This window comes from Aptenodytes patagonicus, chromosome 15, assembly GCF_965638725.1.
Source record: "Aptenodytes patagonicus chromosome 15, bAptPat1.pri.cur, whole genome shotgun sequence".
Taxonomy (NCBI): domain Eukaryota; kingdom Metazoa; phylum Chordata; class Aves; order Sphenisciformes; family Spheniscidae; genus Aptenodytes; species Aptenodytes patagonicus.
This window is the reverse complement of record NC_134963.1, coordinates 4,438,873-4,456,583: the sequence shown is the minus strand read 5'-3', so window position 1 is coordinate 4,456,583 and position 17,711 is coordinate 4,438,873. Positions and strand designations below refer to the sequence as shown.

Below are 17,711 nucleotides of genomic sequence, written 5' to 3'. Positions count from 1 at the left end.
CCCACCCGTCATCTGGCGCAACATTAGCCTGCACAAAAATATCACTCAAGGGCACAGTGCAGTACACAGAGAATACCCAAAGCATAAAAACCTGTTTGTTTTCTATCCTTCATTTATCACGGGATGATAAAGGCCTCTGACCACTGCCCTAGAAGGCTTGTGCTATCTTTGTCAAAGCTAAAATGTGTATCAGATACTTCACCCGATGAGCTCTGAGGTCAAATTAACGGGGTACAACTCCACAATGGAGGATAATTAAGAATCCATTTAGTGGTCATTAAGTATTCAACCCAACTCCTCAAGATGGTGATGGCTTAGCCAAACCAGGTACCACAACTAAGGCAGGGCTACCAGGAAACCAAGGGTTGTAAGAGATCAGACACCACACAGACACCAAAATTATACCTAACAGGGTACAACTTAACAGCTTGCACGACACAGGGAACAAAGTTGGATGATCTGATTCCCTCTGAGACTTAACACCTACAGAGACGTGAATCAGCAGGCACACTGTCCACCCCACCAAGGCAAGCCCCTCTGCATGACTGACAGCCATCCCCTGGTCCAGATCAGCACCCACAACCGATTCGGCAGCTGCCAAATAATACTTGACCTGGTCCGCCCCAAAAGGGGTGATGTTGGCCTTGACCGACCCGACGCCCAGCCCCACGAGGACCAGTCCGACGAAGGTGGCGGTGGCACAGTAGCGGGTGGCTCCCACCTGGGAGCAAGGCGCCATGGTGGCGTTGGCCACCGGAGAGGAGCAGTTCTCTACCGGGAACAAGGGGATGTCCCCGCAGAGGCCCTGGCGGGTGTGCGGTGCGGCGATGACGGGGAAGGTCAGCATGCCCAGCAGGTAGAGCGCCATGCTGAGCAGGATGGTGCCAAACTTGCCCAGGAGGGCGTCAGCCAACCAGCCGCCGAAAGGCGACACCAGGTAGGTGATGCCCATGAAGAGCAGCAGGGCCTGGCTGGCCTGGGCACCCTCCCAGCCGTAGGGAGGCCCGTTGAGGAACAGCACCAGGTTGGAGGTGATGCCGTAGAAGGCCACTCGCTCCAGCAGCTCGGCCAGCAGCACGGCGGCGCAGGCCAGCCGCCGCCCGTGGAAAGCGCTGCTCGCTGCCCGCCCGCGCTCCCCGCTGCCCAGCAAGGGGCTGCGCTCGCTCGGCTCGGCCTCCTCCATGACGGCGCCTCCTTCCCGGCCCCACCGCGGACCCGCCGCGCTTCCCGGCCCACCCTGAGGAAACTTCGCCGCGGTCGCGCGGCGGGGCCCGGCCCGGCCCGCCCACGCCGGGGACGGCGCGCCGCCATTGGCTGAGGGCGCCGTCGCTCCGCCGGCAGAGCCGTCACGTGGGCGGCTGGGCTGCAGGGAGCGGCGACCGAGGCGAGACGGGGCGGGGCTAGCGGGGGGGGGGGGGCGGGATATGGCGGACCGGAAGCCGCGGGGGTGGGTCAGCTCGGAGGGAGCGGCCGTGAGGGGTTCCCGGGCCGGGCGCCCGGGCCGAACAGGCCGCGGGGCGCCTCCTCAGCGCCGGGACCGAGCCGAGCCGAGCCGGGGGTTGGTTACACCTCCGGGTGTGCCGAGCTTCACCGGGGAAGGGCGGCGGCAGCTTTCTCCCCGCAGGTTTTCCCTCGCCGCTTTTGGGGGGGGGGGGGGGGGGGAAGGCTGCAGCAGGGCAAATTGATTTTATGGTTCCTTCGTGCGTTCGTTCAGGCTGGGAATTGCATTTTAGGCATTGACTGGAGCTGCGTGACTTCATTAACGACACAGGTTCAGCGCTGGCTGCCGCCAGAGCCCTCGTTTTCTCCTTGGGTTTACCCAGCGGTAACGACGACAGCGAAATGAAAACGCGGTTTGTGTCCCCGCTTTGCTTCTCAGTCGGAAAAGCAAAAGCGAGGATTGTCCCGTAAAAGGGCCATCCTGGGGGAAAAAAAAAAACAAACCACCGAAAAAGGTGAAGGTGCGTGTGAACTAACGCCTGTTGCGGTGTCAGGCTGCCAGCGGCAAGCGCGGCAGGGCAGGCCTCCGGCGCTCGGGGCTGCCGGGCCGGGGAGCGCCAGCCGGGCGGCGTCCTTCCAGGCGGGGTTTACCTGAGGGGCCCCTCAGATACCTGCAGGGGCACGTCAGAAGTGCCCGTGGAGCACGAAGGCTCCGATCGGAATGGGGCAAAGCGCATGACTGCAATGAGAAAACGTAAATTGGCGGCTGCAGGATTGGAGCCCCGGGATGTTCTTTGGTTCCACCGTCCGGTACGTTGAGGTAAAGGTCGTGAAAGTACCTAATTGTCTTCGACAGCAGATCTTACAGTCATATTTTTGGCCGGAACGAAGTGGGAAAGATACACCTGGTGGTGTGTTTTCAATGAAAAAAAAAAAATCGATTGACATCATATAGTTACACCCAACATCAAGGTGTGACTTAAAATTTTTGGAACGGCGTTGGTAATTGAGCAAGTCGTGCTTGTAAAAGTAAATGTATGCATTTAATGATGGGCCTTTGTAAATAACATATGCCGTAAAAATGACTCATTAAATATATTTGCTCTCTTAACTAGTTAAATTTCATGACAAAGGACAATGAGGAGAATGCAACTAGCTGTACAGAGATCTCTTTTTGGGAACTACTGTAACGTGACGGATTCTGTAATTTAAAAAATTACATTTCAGCTTTGCCCAGCTTAATACAGTATATCCTATCAATTGTGATTACATTTTCTAAGGGGTCTGGTAGCATTTGCTAGAGACTACAAAGTAAGCAAGCACACTTTGTGTCACTGTGTGCTTCAGTATATGCAGAGAACACATTCTAGGCCCTTCATAATTTACCTTTGTGAGTGGGGTGAGATTTTTATATTGGCCTACCCAACCACTGTTACAAACACCTCGCAATGCTGAATGTATTTGAAATGTACGTTATAAAATGTTATTTACATCTTGAGGCATTGAGAAGTAGGTAACTCTCACTAAAATTCAGAAGCTACTGTTACAACCTGAACATTCTCTCTGGGAGTACAGCAGCTTCAGGAAGGTGATTTTTAATTTTCCTCCAAACAAGAACACTTAGCTACAGTATATTTAAAACTTCATCAAGATATATCCATGACCCTTTCTTTGAAAACAATGCACGTATTTCTATGCAGTGATACATTAGTGCACGTACATGTTTTCAAAGACACAACAATACTGAATGCTGCAAAGACTTACAGATTTTTGATTTTGTCAGTCAAGGCCTATATAGCATAAAAAGCCTCGAATTACCATAAATAGTAATAAAATGTTAAGACCACTTTGAATGTTTCCTTTATTTCCTCTTTATTTCCCAGATGACTGGTTAAGTTTCCCCATTCGTCTCATGGAGCAGGCCTTGTCTTACTTTGTTGTCTGCGTTTTTGTCTTTTTTGTGTTATACACTAAATGTGCCGGATAGCTATTGTCTGGTTTTAGGGCTAGCAGCAGATCACCCTTCCCTGTCTTCTACAGCCTTGGGGAAACATAAGCATCCGTGTGGCTCTGTGGTGAATCACATCGGGGAACCAGACCAGGTTATAAGTATACAAGCAAAAAAAGTGAGTTTTCTGTTAGATCAAGCCCTCCTTCTCATCTGTCTCATGGCCACAAATGTCCTGTACGCGCTCTCGATGTCTTGACAAAATGTTGAATCAAGTTCAAGGCCATGGATATCTACAGTCAGCCACCTGGCCCCTATCGGTCTCCCACAGACTCCCTAAACTGGCCTCTCAGTCTTACTGCCTGCTGCCTCACCCATCTGATCTTAGCTGCTCACTGCGTTTCTGCTTATAGTTGGGGTTTATCCTGAAGACAGGCTTGATAGTTTGGGATACAGTTTTCTTGGTCCTGAATTCAGGCTCTTCCTTTTCTCTTCCCTGCTTTGTTGTATCTTTGGATTCTGCCTGCTGCTGTAGAGGCTGTGGTTCCTCACCAGAGCTTTCCCCTGGTCTTGCACGCCTTTGGCTCTGCTTCATCGTATGGCCTTCCTGACATTTAGCGTGGTCTTTGACCGTCCCGTTGCCTTGTTCTTTGGACTAGCACATTCCTCTGGCTTTTCTGGTTGTTGGCATCTGATCCACAATTAGTTTTTTCTCCATTCCTGCACTGAATATTAACCACTTCCACCTTGGGAGACACGTGGTGACTGTGGTGTAGCTGGGGAACTGCCTCAGGAGACGGTGGCTGATACCAGCCTTCCCCTGATGTTCTTCTCAGGAGGTCTCTTGTGCGACCAACAACTTAAGGCTTCTCTGAGGCCATGGTTCGAGCACATCATCTTTGTGACTGTTTAATGAACGTGCATAGCGCTATTTAGAGGTGGGGGGAAGGGACCCAAACCTACTGGCACAAGGCCGGGAGCTTGGCTCTGTAGCCAAGTGCCCTCTGACCAGGGACACCTGGCAAGGGCGCGGCCGTCCCCTCACCAGGCGGGTCCTGCCACCCCCAGGGCCGCGCTCAGCCCTCGCGGGTAGGTGGGAGCCACCGAACGCAGGGCTTCGCGGGGGGCCCGGGGCGGCCCGGGCAGCGCGGCCTTCCCTTCCCCCTGACCGCGGCGGCGGGCGGGCCGGGGCTGCGGCAGGTGGAGCACCCGCTCCGCGGCGCTGTTTCCGGGAGGTCGCGGGGCCGCGCCCGGGCCGCCGGCAGGTGAAGGAGGCGGCGGCCGCCGCGCCGCCCCTCAGTGGGGTGGCTCCCGCCCGGGCGGACAGAGGGGCCGCTATGAGGCTGCTCTTGCTGGCGTGCCTCCGAGCGCAGACCGGCAACGCGACCACCGCCGCCAGGATACAGTAAGTGCCCCCCCCCCCGCCCCGCGACGCGAGGGCAGAGGGGATCCCCGCCGCCTGCCTCCCCGCTGCCTGCTATCCCGCTGCCTGCCCGCTTACCCCGTGGGATCCTCGCCACCGCTCCTGCCTGCGCTCCCCGCCCATCGGCGAGCCGGCAGGGAGGCGGGACCGGCCCCCCCTCCCCTCACGCTGAGGCCGCCGCAGCCTTCCCCGGCGGGCACAGAGGGCTCCGCGGGGCTGCCTCCGGGGCTCCGCGGTGGGGGCCGGTGCCGCGGGGCTGGAGCAGGGGGCGGCGGCGGCCGTCCGCCATTCGCTGCCCCCGCTGGCGCACGGAGGCGGCGTCTCTCCCGCCTCGGCCGCGTGGATGGCTGGCGCCGGGGGTGAGGGGGGGGGACGGCGGCCGACCGCCGAGGCAGGCCCTCTCTGACAGCGCGGGGGGCGATCCGCCGGGCGATCCGCCGCTTGCCCGGGAGCCGGGGCCTGCTGGCTGTGGGACCGAGCCCGTGTCCGGGGGGGGACGGCCCCCGCTGCGGCTTTTCTGCGGCTCTGGGCAACGTGTCCCCCTTTGCCCGTACTACTGGGGAGTAAGGGAGAGGGGGAGCCGAGGGGTTCCCCCCCCCAAAAAAAAAAGAACAAAAACCAAACAAAAGGCCTTTCTGTTCAGGGCAGTTTGCTGGCACAGGAGCAGTTCGCACTTGCAGGGTGACCCAGGCTGACAAGCCAAGAGCAGAGGTCCCCTCACCAGCCGCCCCACAGAGCCCTTGCACAACCGGCGTTAGTCAGTGGTGCAGCAGATTTCCTAAGGGCTGCCCGCTTTGCAAAATAAGATGAGAAGTCAGTGCCCAGAGCAGTAGGCTCTGGGAGCTCTGAAATAAGGGTCTGTACAGGAGCCATCCTGGAGCAGCAGTTGTGCAAGAGCTACTCCGGTTAGCGCCCTTGCTGTGGGGATTCAACATGCAGATCTCATGGGGATTATGGACATGAACTGGTAGTGCTTTGAAATTGTTTGGACTGACAGAACTGCATAAATATTCTTAATGCCCCCATTTAACTTCTTCTATGATGTGGAAAAAGGATGTGGCTGACAGCATTTCTGAGGGCTTTGCTGTGCACGTGAGCTTTGTTTAAAAAAAAAAGGCGCCATAAAAATGAAACAATTTCCCAATGGTTTTGTCCTTTTGAGGCCTGAAATAAGGACTTGATTGCTTCTTACCTGTCAAAGAGTCATCCACAGTTTAGTTGTTTTTCTTAGGACGAATCTCTTGGGATAGCCTTCTGCTGTTAACACGTTTTCCCCGACCTTGATGTGCGTATTATCACACTTTCAATGTTATGCGTAGAAATAGTCCTCTGACATTGTTTAGGTTTTCACACTGGTTGTGTCATACCAAGTTCAGTCTTAGATTCGTGCAGGACTACTGTATTGTATAAGATAGCAGTAGAACATACCTGCTGCCTCAGGTCAGTCACCCAGGCATTGAAGATATAAAGCAAATGGAGCATAAAGACCAGAGAAAGCTGAAGTTTTCTGTATTTTAAAACAATAATTATTAATAAAATGTTGAGATAAATATGTTCTTATTTTTATAATACACATTTTTATACCTGTACATGTCAGCACAGAGTTCATGTGTGGTGGTTTGTGTGGCATTCTGCATTTCCTTTTATCTCTGACCTTTTGCTCTCACTGGATAATACAAAACTAGTTATTTTTGGGGACATCAATGCTCATTCTTCCTCCATAAGATTATTTATTCTACCTTTACAAATTAAATATTCACTTACCTTCATCTTCAACTTTGAGGGAAGTCAGACAAACTTTTAGACTGTGGAGCAATTCAGAGGTAATCTAGTGGAAAGCAGGTTTTGCATTATTTCTAGTTAAACTAAGCCTGAATAAGCCAGACAAACAAATGTCCACATATTATTTCAAATCGTCTTTTAACTACACTGAGATTGATTGCGATCATGTGTGCATACTGCATCGAGGCACTGGTTCAGCAAGGTGCCTTTACGTGAGTCACGGTAACCAGCAATTTTGGTTAGCCTTCTCCAGCTGTGGCTCGTGCATGGCGGCCTAAGATAATGTGTTTTAGTATGAAAGAGGGCATAGACTTGGTGAGATGCAACAGCTCAGTTGGCAGATGGTTTAACGTATTACCATGTTAAGGCAATCATTTGCAGCTATGTGAACACATCTGCAGCGATCTGTGTAGAGTACACCAACTTGCTTTAGCATCCTGCTGCTTTATAGGCATACCTTACGCAAAGTGGATGCTGCTTTCTCATGTACATAGACCTTCAAACAAAGAAAATGATGAGTGAAAGCTTAATTTAATTCACGTTCACAATAAAGGTGGATAAAGGATTCTAACAGAAATAGTGTTTGAGAGTCAGTAACTTAGGTCATGTTCAGTTGTTATCTTATCACCTACCATAAATGTTATTTATAGTAATAATATAAATGAGCCTGTTCAGGGGAAAAAAAAAGTCTGGTCAGGAAAAAAAGTAAAGAGTAGCTAGCAATTAAATCCGTCTTCCTGACTAAAAGGCTAGTCAAGTGACAGCTATCACTAAAACCATCCTATGCAGATACTTCCATCTAATACCGGTTTTCTTAAGACTTTATGCCATTTAAAAAAAAAGAATAAATCTACATGTATGGCCAAAGGCTTGGGCATGTCACTTCTTACACTAATCTGTCATACCTGAGGTTAAGTGCATGGGGTAACCTTTGTAGCATATGGGTTAATACACAGAAAATATATATTCCAATTAATATTTGGCTTCAGTTGTATCTGCGTACATGCTGGTGGATTTATTTCTTCAATCTTTTTTTTATATTGAACCATGGCAACTTTTGGTTAAGTATAAATGAAACAACAAAGTTGTCTCCAGGTTGGACGCTTGCCAGCATAGATTAATTTTATGGCTTAATATCACTGGGTATACTATGTTTATGATGTTATAGCTGTTCCTGTAACTGCTTCATCTTTTCATAAATAAGATACTAATTTCCTGAGTTTAAAGTAACTGGCGACAAAGATACTAGTATCTAATCTGGCTAGCAATCAGCTTGCTAAAACAAGTGATATAATGAATGTGCTGTGGGCTTTATTTGTATTGGTTTGCATAATTTTTAATCACCTTAAAAATATGAGCAATGAGTAGAGAACAAAACACTGAGCAAAAGTCATTGCTTAGGCTGCCATTCTCCAGCCTTAGAAATGAGATCAAAGAGGGTGTTAGGAAAGAAAATAAATGAATCTTCTCTGCTCCTTGAAATGTTCTGTTCATCTTTTATTACTTGGTAGTAAGGATGAATAGAAATCTGGAATTAATTAAATCTTCTAATTAATTAGAAAGATGTAGATGAAGTATTTTGTCAATATGTAAATACCTTTGGGAGAGGGAGAGATTGTTTCAGTTTTCATTTGAAATGGGACAGTTGAGATAGCCATTCTGTAAATCTCCAGGTAATCAACTGCAAGAGAATTAAACCCACAAATTCAATAATGCTTATCATTCCTCTTCACAACTATTTTTCAGCTTAGACATTTACTGGAGTAATGCTGAGCCCCAACTTTTCTTCTATTTAGTCTTACCCTATCTGCTACCATTAAAATCACACAGAAGAGCACTCGTACAGCAGAAGATCCTCTTCTCTTCATGGTAGATCATAAGAGGTCTTTTACCTACCTATGTCTGTTTGCACAGGTGCTAGTAAATTCCTGCCGTTGTTTGCGTGGCCATTCCCGGAGCAGGACAGCTGCAAGGCAGGCGTTCATCCTCCACCTTGGGAACTGAGACGCAATCATTTACATGGTCTGCACTTGGTGTATGCTGCATCCCAAAATGTTTTGCACAGCTAGACCTATTTATAAGGCAGGATTAAACTTTGAAGAGTTATTTTGTCCTTCCAAAGAACAGTTACTGACTTCAGAACATAGAGACAGAAGGATTCTCTCCCCATTTTCGCTCACATTTTTAATTTCTGCTTTTATTCACAGTGTATTTTATTCATGCTTCATTCATGCCAACACACGTTGTCTGTGTTGTTTAAAGGAGAAGTTTGAGAGAGAAATAAAATGAAGAATACTTTGCTTTAACGAGTATGAAAAAAATTAAGATAATTTACCAAGAAAACAGAGAAGATCAAGTAGGGTTTCAACTCTTGTAATTCGATCAACTTCAGTAGGAATTGCAAGTATTCAGCTCTGGCCAAGTTTCAGAAAAGGCAGTGGAAGTGACTCTGCTCACTTAATAAGCTTTGAATTGTGCTATATAGATTTAACAGTAGTTGATGCACAGCTGCTTTACAGAATAGACAGCCTAGGGAAAGAGATAATTAATATTTTTGGATGAAGCCTATTTTGTGCCGTTCAAGACGTGTCAGTGTATCTACCTACCAGGAACTTTTTGGAAATCAAACATTCTTTGTCTGCAAGTAATTCCATTGAAATATCAGTTGAAAATTAGAACATAAATGTTTTTGAGAGGAAGACATCACTGAAAATAAATCAAGTTTCAAAACTATAATACTTCAGAAGTAAGCATACTTTTAACTTGCTTGTGTCTTAGCTTCAGCCACGCTGTGTTTGGAACTATAAAACTGTTTGTGTATGTGAAGACCTGTGAACTGCAGATTCAGGTTGAAGGAGGGAAGACTGCTAGCCAGGATAAGTGAGAAGTAGTGATCAATAACGTAGGAAATAAAAAAGAAAACATTGTAAAACATCACCTGGTATTTCACAGTTGTGTTAGAGAAAAATGTTTTTCTGTAGAAATCTTTAATAAAGTGAAAACATGTGCCAAAAAGGTTTGTACCTTTTAGCACTATCTCTCTGCATACAGTATAGATCCAGAGCAGACACTTACCAAGTTTCACTTACAAGCCTCACGATTTCCAAAGAGTGTAGAAAATAAAACAAAAAAGATGAATTCCCTGAAGACTAAAATCAGTGGGGCTGGGAAATATTTTGTCCAATATTCAGATGTGTATAAATATCACAGTGTAAGCAGTGACTAATATAATGTACTCTAAGAAATGATCTTCCAAACTTACCGAATGACTGAAGTTTTCCCTGTTTGGTTACTTTCTAGTGAAACACCCAAAATCTGGACTCTGACAGCCAAACTCCCTTTTAGAAATACTGTTCTCCCCAGGTAGTGGCATTGGCTTCCATGAGAGTTCAGTAGAAGGGAAAGATATGGCAGAGCAAGGCAAATTCTGGATCCAAGCGATAATTACCAGTAGTTAAGACACTTACTTGGAAATTTATCTACCACATACAAAATTGTGATAGAGAGAAAATGTAGCCTTGAGATTTAGCATTTTCAGTGTTGTCTTAGATTCACAGACAGCAGGAGACGTGTTCATTTTTATTTTTCATTCAGAAAGTATTTGTTTATGAAATGGCAAAATAATGTGAATACACAGTTGCCAGGAGGAGAAAAGATATGGGTAATGTATCTCTTCTGTCTTGGCTCAATTCAGGGACATCTGTGACTTCATAGACAGATCAGCCTTCAAAAAAAGTCTCCTGCAATAGCTTTGCGGCACCCTCTTATCATGTTCCTTGATAACAGCATATGTGTGAAAATCATAGTCTGCTTTTTTTTTGGTTATAAAGATGAAAAGTCATTTAGAAAATATGAAAATATCACTGTAAATTTCAGTACTTAAATACTACCCAATAACTACTTCTACGCACATATATTTCCATATATGCATAATCTGAAGCCTGTGACTAATCATATTGAACTCAATGGTATGTTTATGGGATTAAGGCCTCTTCACATCTGGGAATTCAAATTATTTTGGGAATAATTTGATAATTTTTCCTTCTTAAGCTGTATGCAAATTTTTTACATGCTCCTGAGTCGTCATGTGTAGAAAAAAAATTGAAGTAATAGAGATAATCCACAGTTTACGAGCCTTTGGAACACTTGAGGGAGTCCCCCTCTATCTACTGCAGAAACAGCTGTCATTCAGCTGTGAGATCTGGAGCTGTGGAAACTGCGGAGGAAAGGAAAAGTATTATTCATTCCTAGTGTATTAAAAAAAGAGATGCTTTAGATTGAAATTCCTAGGTGAGTTTCTTGATTCCTGATGTCCTGAGAGAGTTATTTTCAAATTAATTGTAATATGCAAACATATTGCTTGTACATGATAGTGATTAATGGTAATTGGAATACTGATGGGAAAAAATTCTTTTAGACTATTTAATGAGCACCTGTGAAATTATGGAGTGCATGCACAAGTATCCCAAGTATTTGCCCGAGAGATTTTCTTTCCACAGCTGTGAGATTTGGGCATCATTATTTAGATGTAAATTGAGAGCCTCTTTCAAAAGGCACGCAGGTACTTGGTACGAGTTCATGGGACAACTGATGTAAATAATTGCTCAACAGTGTAAATAAGGCGCTTACAATCTGTCTGTATTTTATTATTTATTAGTACTTATTGTATTTTATTGATCTTGTTTCAAACGGCGAAGTTAAAAGTAAAATGAGTTTCTTTTTAGAATAAGGAAGAAATACAGCACCATATGTTGTGCCAATGGAGCTCTGTCTGATATAGTGCTAGTACATTCCTTCCAAGGCCTCAAGACATTTTACAACATTTTTAGCACCAATTTCTGCAGTAATGACTAACTTCTGCAGGACAGAAAATTACATTCCTTGGGAGGATATGAAATGATCAGGAAAGGAAAGAGACGACATTATCCAAGAAGCTATTGAGTTAGCAGGATTTTAATGCCGGAACAATTAATATTCTATGAGAAATAAATCAACTGGAACAATATGTGTTAAGCAGAAAACATTCTTGTGGTCTTTTTGTAATATTGAAAATGTAAACACAACATGACAGCAGATACAGTGCGCTAGTTTCTATCAAAACATGGATTTTCTCCTGTATGTTTTTTGGCTGATGTCATTGGAAACATTGATAATTGATTCTGGTTTTGGTGGGAGAAGTTATGAGCCTAGTGTATAAAAGAAAAGACTAAAACAAAGCTCACTGAAACGCCTAAAGTAAAGTTCCCTGTAACCAATCAGTTTCTTGACTTTGGCAGCCTTTTAATCAATGTTTTAATTTGAGGAACCACTTGCATATAAAGATGAATAGGTAAGCTGACAGTAGAATAGGTGAGTTTTGTTGTGGGTTTTTTTTCTTTTTAGCAATTGAGATTTTAAAAAAAGACTGTGAAAGTATTTGTGTAATTGCTTTTGTGTAGTTTTTTTCTTATACATCAATTATCCTGTGCCTGTTTTACAAACGGGTAACTAAAGAAGTAATTAAACCCACAATCAAACAGAAAGGGAATACAATTTCAACTCTCCAGTTTTATTTATGTATTCATTTTTTTGCATGTATTTCTATATATTTTTAATAGCATTGATTAGCTGGACATATTTGTGTTTTCTTCACTTGGTGTCCTTCCTCCAGAACAAGGATCTGAGAATCCCTAAGACCAAGGTCTAACACACTCAATTCAAAAGGAGTCTTTTCAGTGTATTGAGCTGAAGCTCAATCAGGAAGGATCCTGATCATGCTTCACTTCTGCTGATTTCCAGAGGTGGTGCTGGTAATTTGTAGGCTTGGGCCTTAAAATGGATGCAGATTATGTTGCTTGGCAGTGTGACTGTGGCTTCACAATGGTGATGGTAACAAATACTTTCCAGGAAAAAAAAACCCAACTTGTAAATAGCCCCGTGGTTGCTTTAAGAAAATTAGCATAAAGGTAAATGTCGGAGCAAAAATTATTAAGGAAGAACATTTTGATTAAGCTTATTTAATGTACTGGCATGGCTACAACATTAATAGTATCTTTTTTTATTCTTTTTCTGTTTCTTCCGATAATGAAGGAATCATCTGCATGCTGCAGGTCATATCTGTGTTCTTAAAGATGCTTTCATGTATGAAAGTCCAACTGAAATAGCAAATCTAGCCTCCGCAGACAAGTTTGATGCAGCCCTGGCCATTCATCTTTATAAAGGAGGCAGACTTCTGCAAGGTAATCCTCTTTCTATTTTGCCATAAAAACACCTCTTTAAAAGAGAAGCGAATGGATACAAATAGTTATAATTGTCTATAAATGTATAAACCTATAGGTAATGTAGTTATTCTGTTTATCCACTTCAACAAACATTCGGAAATGCTGAAAATCTTTCTCTGGGAGAGCTGATCCAGAGAGGAGAGAACTAAATAAATATACTTTTAAAGCACATAGTGCATTTCATAATTAACTTTATGAAACATAGTTACTTTAACTACATTAAGATAAGAGCCTTACATTAACATTAAAATACCTTCAGCAAATGTGTTCTTTCAGAGGACAACAGCTTGACTAAGTATAGCTGAGGTCAAATAGAAGAAAGCAGAGAGGCTGATTTGATTTTTCTGCTCAAAAATGAGTCAGGGTTTTATGGACATGAAATAACTTTGAGATGTTGTTCACGCCAGCTAAACTGTAGGAGACAGGATGTTATCAGACAAATAATAACATTTTCTATTGTATCTAGCCATGTAAACCAAAATTTAGCTTGTCGTTAATGATACACTAGAAGCACTGGCTTTCAAAATTACAGATACTGTCACCTACTGAAATTGCAAGTGTGTATCCATTTTTTGAGATCACATTTGTATTGTACAAATCTATTCACTTGGACAAAGGTACATAATTTGATACTTTCATCAGATCTCAGTATAAGTTGTGTTGTGCTAGTTTTCAGACTTCAGGAGTCCCCCTGCAATTTGTGCTGGTGGGTTTTCAGAAAGCCTGAATTATGTCTGGCATACTTGTGTCTCTTTTGTTACAATGGAGCTCTGATTTCACTAGGGATCCTAGAATACCAATAAAAAAATAATTCTGTAAGATGATCTCTACTAACATATGTATTAAGACTTCTCTTGTTGGAATATAGAGATGATTGTTTTTGTGACAAGACCTGGAATTGTTTTGGAGGAGGCTTATGGAAGGTCTTAGAACTTTCTCTTTTTTTTGCTAAGGAACAAAAAATAAGGTTGGATTTTAAATGTTTACTGTAAAACTTTATTGCAGTTTTGACTTGCATAGCACTGCCCGAATGCTGTTGCTATTAGCTTTTCAAAATCCCAAGTGATCTACAAAGCCTGATACTTGAATGATTTACAAAAGCTCAGTAATTTAAATAAGTCACACTGTTCCAAAAAGCATCTGCAATAACTGAAAGAAAAATAAAACAGAAATCTGTGAAAAGCAAGACAGTAAGTAGTATGATTGCTGAGATGATACTAGTCAAAGTGTAAAAGTTATTGTAGACTTCTTGAAGGAAAAAAGTGATTCAGAGGACATTCCTGATTCTTGTAACATTTAATCTTTCCATACCCTATATTAAGAAATACCTTAAAGAAATTTAGCGATTACAGTCATACTACCATTACTACCATACTACCAATCTTTTGGGCCTCATCCTGGAAACTTTGTTTACATGATTGGGGATGTATGATCAACACATGTAATAGATGGCATAATAATTATTTACTTTTTTATTTATTAGAAAGGCAGTATATATTTTATATTGTATTGCAGAAAGTCAGTCTCTTGAAGATTAGTGCTGTGGTGCTTTGATAGCGCACATTAATTCTCTTCACCTACAAACATTAGAGTATAATATCTAAAAATGCGAAGGAGTCTTTAAGTAGCCAGAATGGCAATTAGTCTTTCATTCTTTTTGTTTGTTCTTTCATTTAGTAATGAGGAAATTAGCAATGCTAATAAATCCTCATCTTACAACTCACTTAACTTTCAAATATAAATGTGAAACATATAGTATGTTTTCTGTCTTTATCAACTTATTTCATTCCTCATTTTCTTTAAGATTTCCTTATTTGCTTGTTTTTAACCATGAATTTTAATTATGAGAGTTCACTGAATTTAACCTAAAATTTCCCCCCCACCCCCTAAGACACTGTGGGTAGCTGTAGAAAGTGTCACCGATAGTTCTCACAGCCACGAACGTTCAAGGTCAGTTATGTTATCTCTCAAAAGGAAGAACCTCCATCAACACAGTAACCTCTAGCACCCTGCTCGTTGGTCCACTGCTGAGGAGTGTTGTCTACTGAATCCTTGATCCCTCTCCCCTTCCATCTGATAGCAAAAGGGAAAAATCAAAGCATATTTTCTGCCTTTCTTGGTACACAGTGTGTAGTGGCAATACAGCCTAACTGCTTATTCTTGTTCACAGGCAGAAGGAAACCTTGGCTTCATCTGTTACAGCTAACAGAACTCTGCAAAATCCACAAAACTGATCACCTTAATGGCAGGTTTTGCAGGCTGTCTTACTGGAGACTGTTTCTTTTGCAAAACTGCAGTCCCATTTGGAATTTAAAATTGTGTTCTGCATGTAGTAATTAGCCACCATGAGGTTGTTATTTGTTAGCTTAATGTGGTGTAAAACTGACCACTGGTTTCAGTGCTGAAACAATCAACAGTAAACATTATTGCCTGACATCTTGATTAGTTAAAGGGGAGAACATTACTGGTAACTTGTAAGTTACTAAAAATAACCTGACTCCAGATTAGAAAGAAATCTTACACTGATATTTTCATCTAAGTAGTCTCTGGCCTTGTCCGTCCATGTAAATCCAGCCACTGTTAGCATAGAAGTGCTACTCTACCCTGTTTTGGTGGCAAATATACCCTTATGCAAATATGAATTTATACTGATGCTGTGTATCAAAACTAGGTTTTTACCAGAGTGCAGACACCACTAGGATAGATATGCTTTTGTTGATACTCTAAAATTTGAATGTTGATAAGGTCTTGTGCACAGACTGTCCCACAGCCAGCATGCCTTCCTCTGCTCTTACTGTTCTGAGCACTGTAAGGCATTCTAAAACAACTTTTGTAACTTGGGTGACCACAGGTGGTCTTGGAACAACCAACTATAAACACAGATCCATCTTTTGGGATGGAATTAGGCAAAAAAATATTTTTGTTGCAGGTTCACATATACTGCCTTATTTAATTGGTGACCATTTCCAATGGTGTGGCTCCATCTACATTTTCTGTAGCAGTAAAATTGTCTTCGGAAGTCAATATTTAAAAAAAAAAAATAAAAAATCAGTAACCAACTTTGCAGGATGGTCGCCCAAACCACTGTATTGGAATGCTTGAGGGGGCAGTGAATGAGTGGCTGAGGCTAGGTACCTGGGACCAAACTTTGCAATACTGCATCTTACTAAAATGTGAATAACATTGAACATTATATATATATATGCATGCCATTTGGTGGGCTGCCAAGTGTAGAAACTAATTGATTGTGTTTACTAAGCATGGAAAAGGCAAAGAAAATCTCATAGCTACACAACAGACTGACATGCTGTGAAAGTACATAGTTATTGTATGGGTTTTTTCAGTGCCAAAACTGTAAAAATTCAGGTTTCTCCAGGTTTCTTTTTCAAAGGCTTTTGCTTACATATGTGATACAGTATTATCAATATACTTTTTCACTCTTAACATCCCCTTCTAGTCACTACCTTGACATGTTGGTTAATTTCTCATTGTAGTCATTGCTTTGCAGGTAGCAGAATTCCTTTTGGAATCATCTTTGGTGGGACAGATGTAAATGAAGATACCAAATGTGAAGAGAAACATCGGGTAATGGGAGCAGTGCTAGGAGAAGCCAGGTAAAAGCATGTGTGGAAGGCTTATGACAGGAAATCGCATTTTTGTAATGGCAGATCTTTTAGGAACTGTTCCATAAATGCTTGGAATCACTGGGAGATGTGTAGGCCAGCGGACAAAGCATAGACTGCTTGAAATCCCTGTGATCGCTACATATTATTTTATGATTCAGTGATGGAGGTAGAACAGTTTCTTCATGAATAGACTGCCTACAGACTATATTTTATTTTATATTTCCTCTGTTACAATCATTTCATCATATTTGTCCATGTAAGAGTTGGCAGAGGTAGTGCTGAAACTTGGTCTCTTGGGCTATGAATTTTAAAAAGACTCAAATCCCATTAAAAGCTAATGAAATCTGTGCTCTTGCTAACTAATCCTGTCCTTTGTCTACTGAATCATAACTGTTTCCTAGAATAATAGAATTATGCATGTGATGAGGTTATAAAATTCTAAGGCAGGTAAAAGAAATGAGAAGAATAATAGCAATAATACTTAACCTGGGATTTGGCAGCATATTGCTCTGTAGAATAATCTACTTTATGGGTAGACATTATAAAGACAGCCTTTGATGGTTAGTGTAATTGTGGACTGTAGCAACTTGACTGGTTTATTTGACATGTTTGTAATGGATACAATTTTATGCAATCAAGTTCTGATTTCTTATCAAAATTATTTTAGACTGTTTATATTTGCAGAGATTTAGGTAAAGAAATGCACATCTAAGTATCTCCAACAATATCCATACAGTTCTCATTTGTACAGAACTATCCTGGCCATGAAATGACTGATATTTGGTATTTAAATAGTGAATCTTTAGTAGTGGAGGTGGTTAATGGTGAGTTAGTGGTGGAGGTATGATTATTTAAATAGCAAATCTTTGTTAGCGGTGGAGGTATGAATATTCTCATTAAATCTTACTGTAGTAATAGTATTAGCCTAAACAAGGTTGGCCATTTGCCAAGGCCCTGTGCCAGAAGTGCTAAATGTTGCTCCAAGTTGTTTTTTTTAAAACCTCTGTTTCTTAGTAAATTCTGGTTTATGTTACATATATTCAAATATATAAAATGTTCTGTATTGGAACTAACATTTTATGCATTAAGTGCTACCTGTACATACAGACCAAGGTGCCCAGCAGTTTGACTTAAGTGAAACGACAACTGAAAATAACTGGCATTTGTTCTGTTGCATCACAGAATCAAACCTGTTCTCGGAGGCCTCGCATTTAGTTTGTGGACCAAGTGCT

The 17,711-nt window shown here is 42.8% G+C and overlaps 2 protein-coding genes and 1 long non-coding RNA gene across 4 annotated transcripts in view; 2 read left to right on the top strand and 1 right to left on the bottom strand.

The window, feature by feature from the left end:
• The window catches only part of SLC15A4 (solute carrier family 15 member 4), a 30,173-nt gene extending 28,862 nt beyond the window's left edge, over positions 1 to 1,311 (bottom strand). The window contains 2 exon segments of the mRNA XM_076352892.1: positions 614 to 1,285; positions 1,288 to 1,311. Coding sequence (XP_076209007.1) covers positions 614 to 1,285; positions 1,288 to 1,311 — 696 coding nt within the window.
• A 251-nt stretch (positions 1,312 to 1,562) lies between these two features.
• Positions 1,563 to 3,297, top strand: LOC143167416 (uncharacterized). The gene is made up of 2 exons (XR_012996547.1): positions 1,563 to 1,624; positions 1,734 to 3,297. It is a non-coding gene; the product is annotated as an uncharacterized LOC143167416 (long non-coding RNA).
• Positions 3,298 to 4,660: 1,363 nt separating this feature from the next.
• GLT1D1 (glycosyltransferase 1 domain containing 1) overlaps positions 4,661 to 17,711 on the top strand; it is a 58,468-nt gene continuing 45,417 nt past the window's right edge. For both annotated transcript variants that reach the window (XM_076352840.1, XM_076352839.1), the window contains exons 1-3: positions 4,661 to 4,793; positions 12,663 to 12,811; positions 16,362 to 16,467. In XM_076352840.1, coding sequence (XP_076208955.1) covers positions 4,726 to 4,793; positions 12,663 to 12,811; positions 16,362 to 16,467 — 323 coding nt within the window. In that variant the 5' untranslated portion in view covers positions 4,661 to 4,725. The remainder of the gene's footprint in view (positions 4,794 to 12,662; positions 12,812 to 16,361; positions 16,468 to 17,711) is intronic.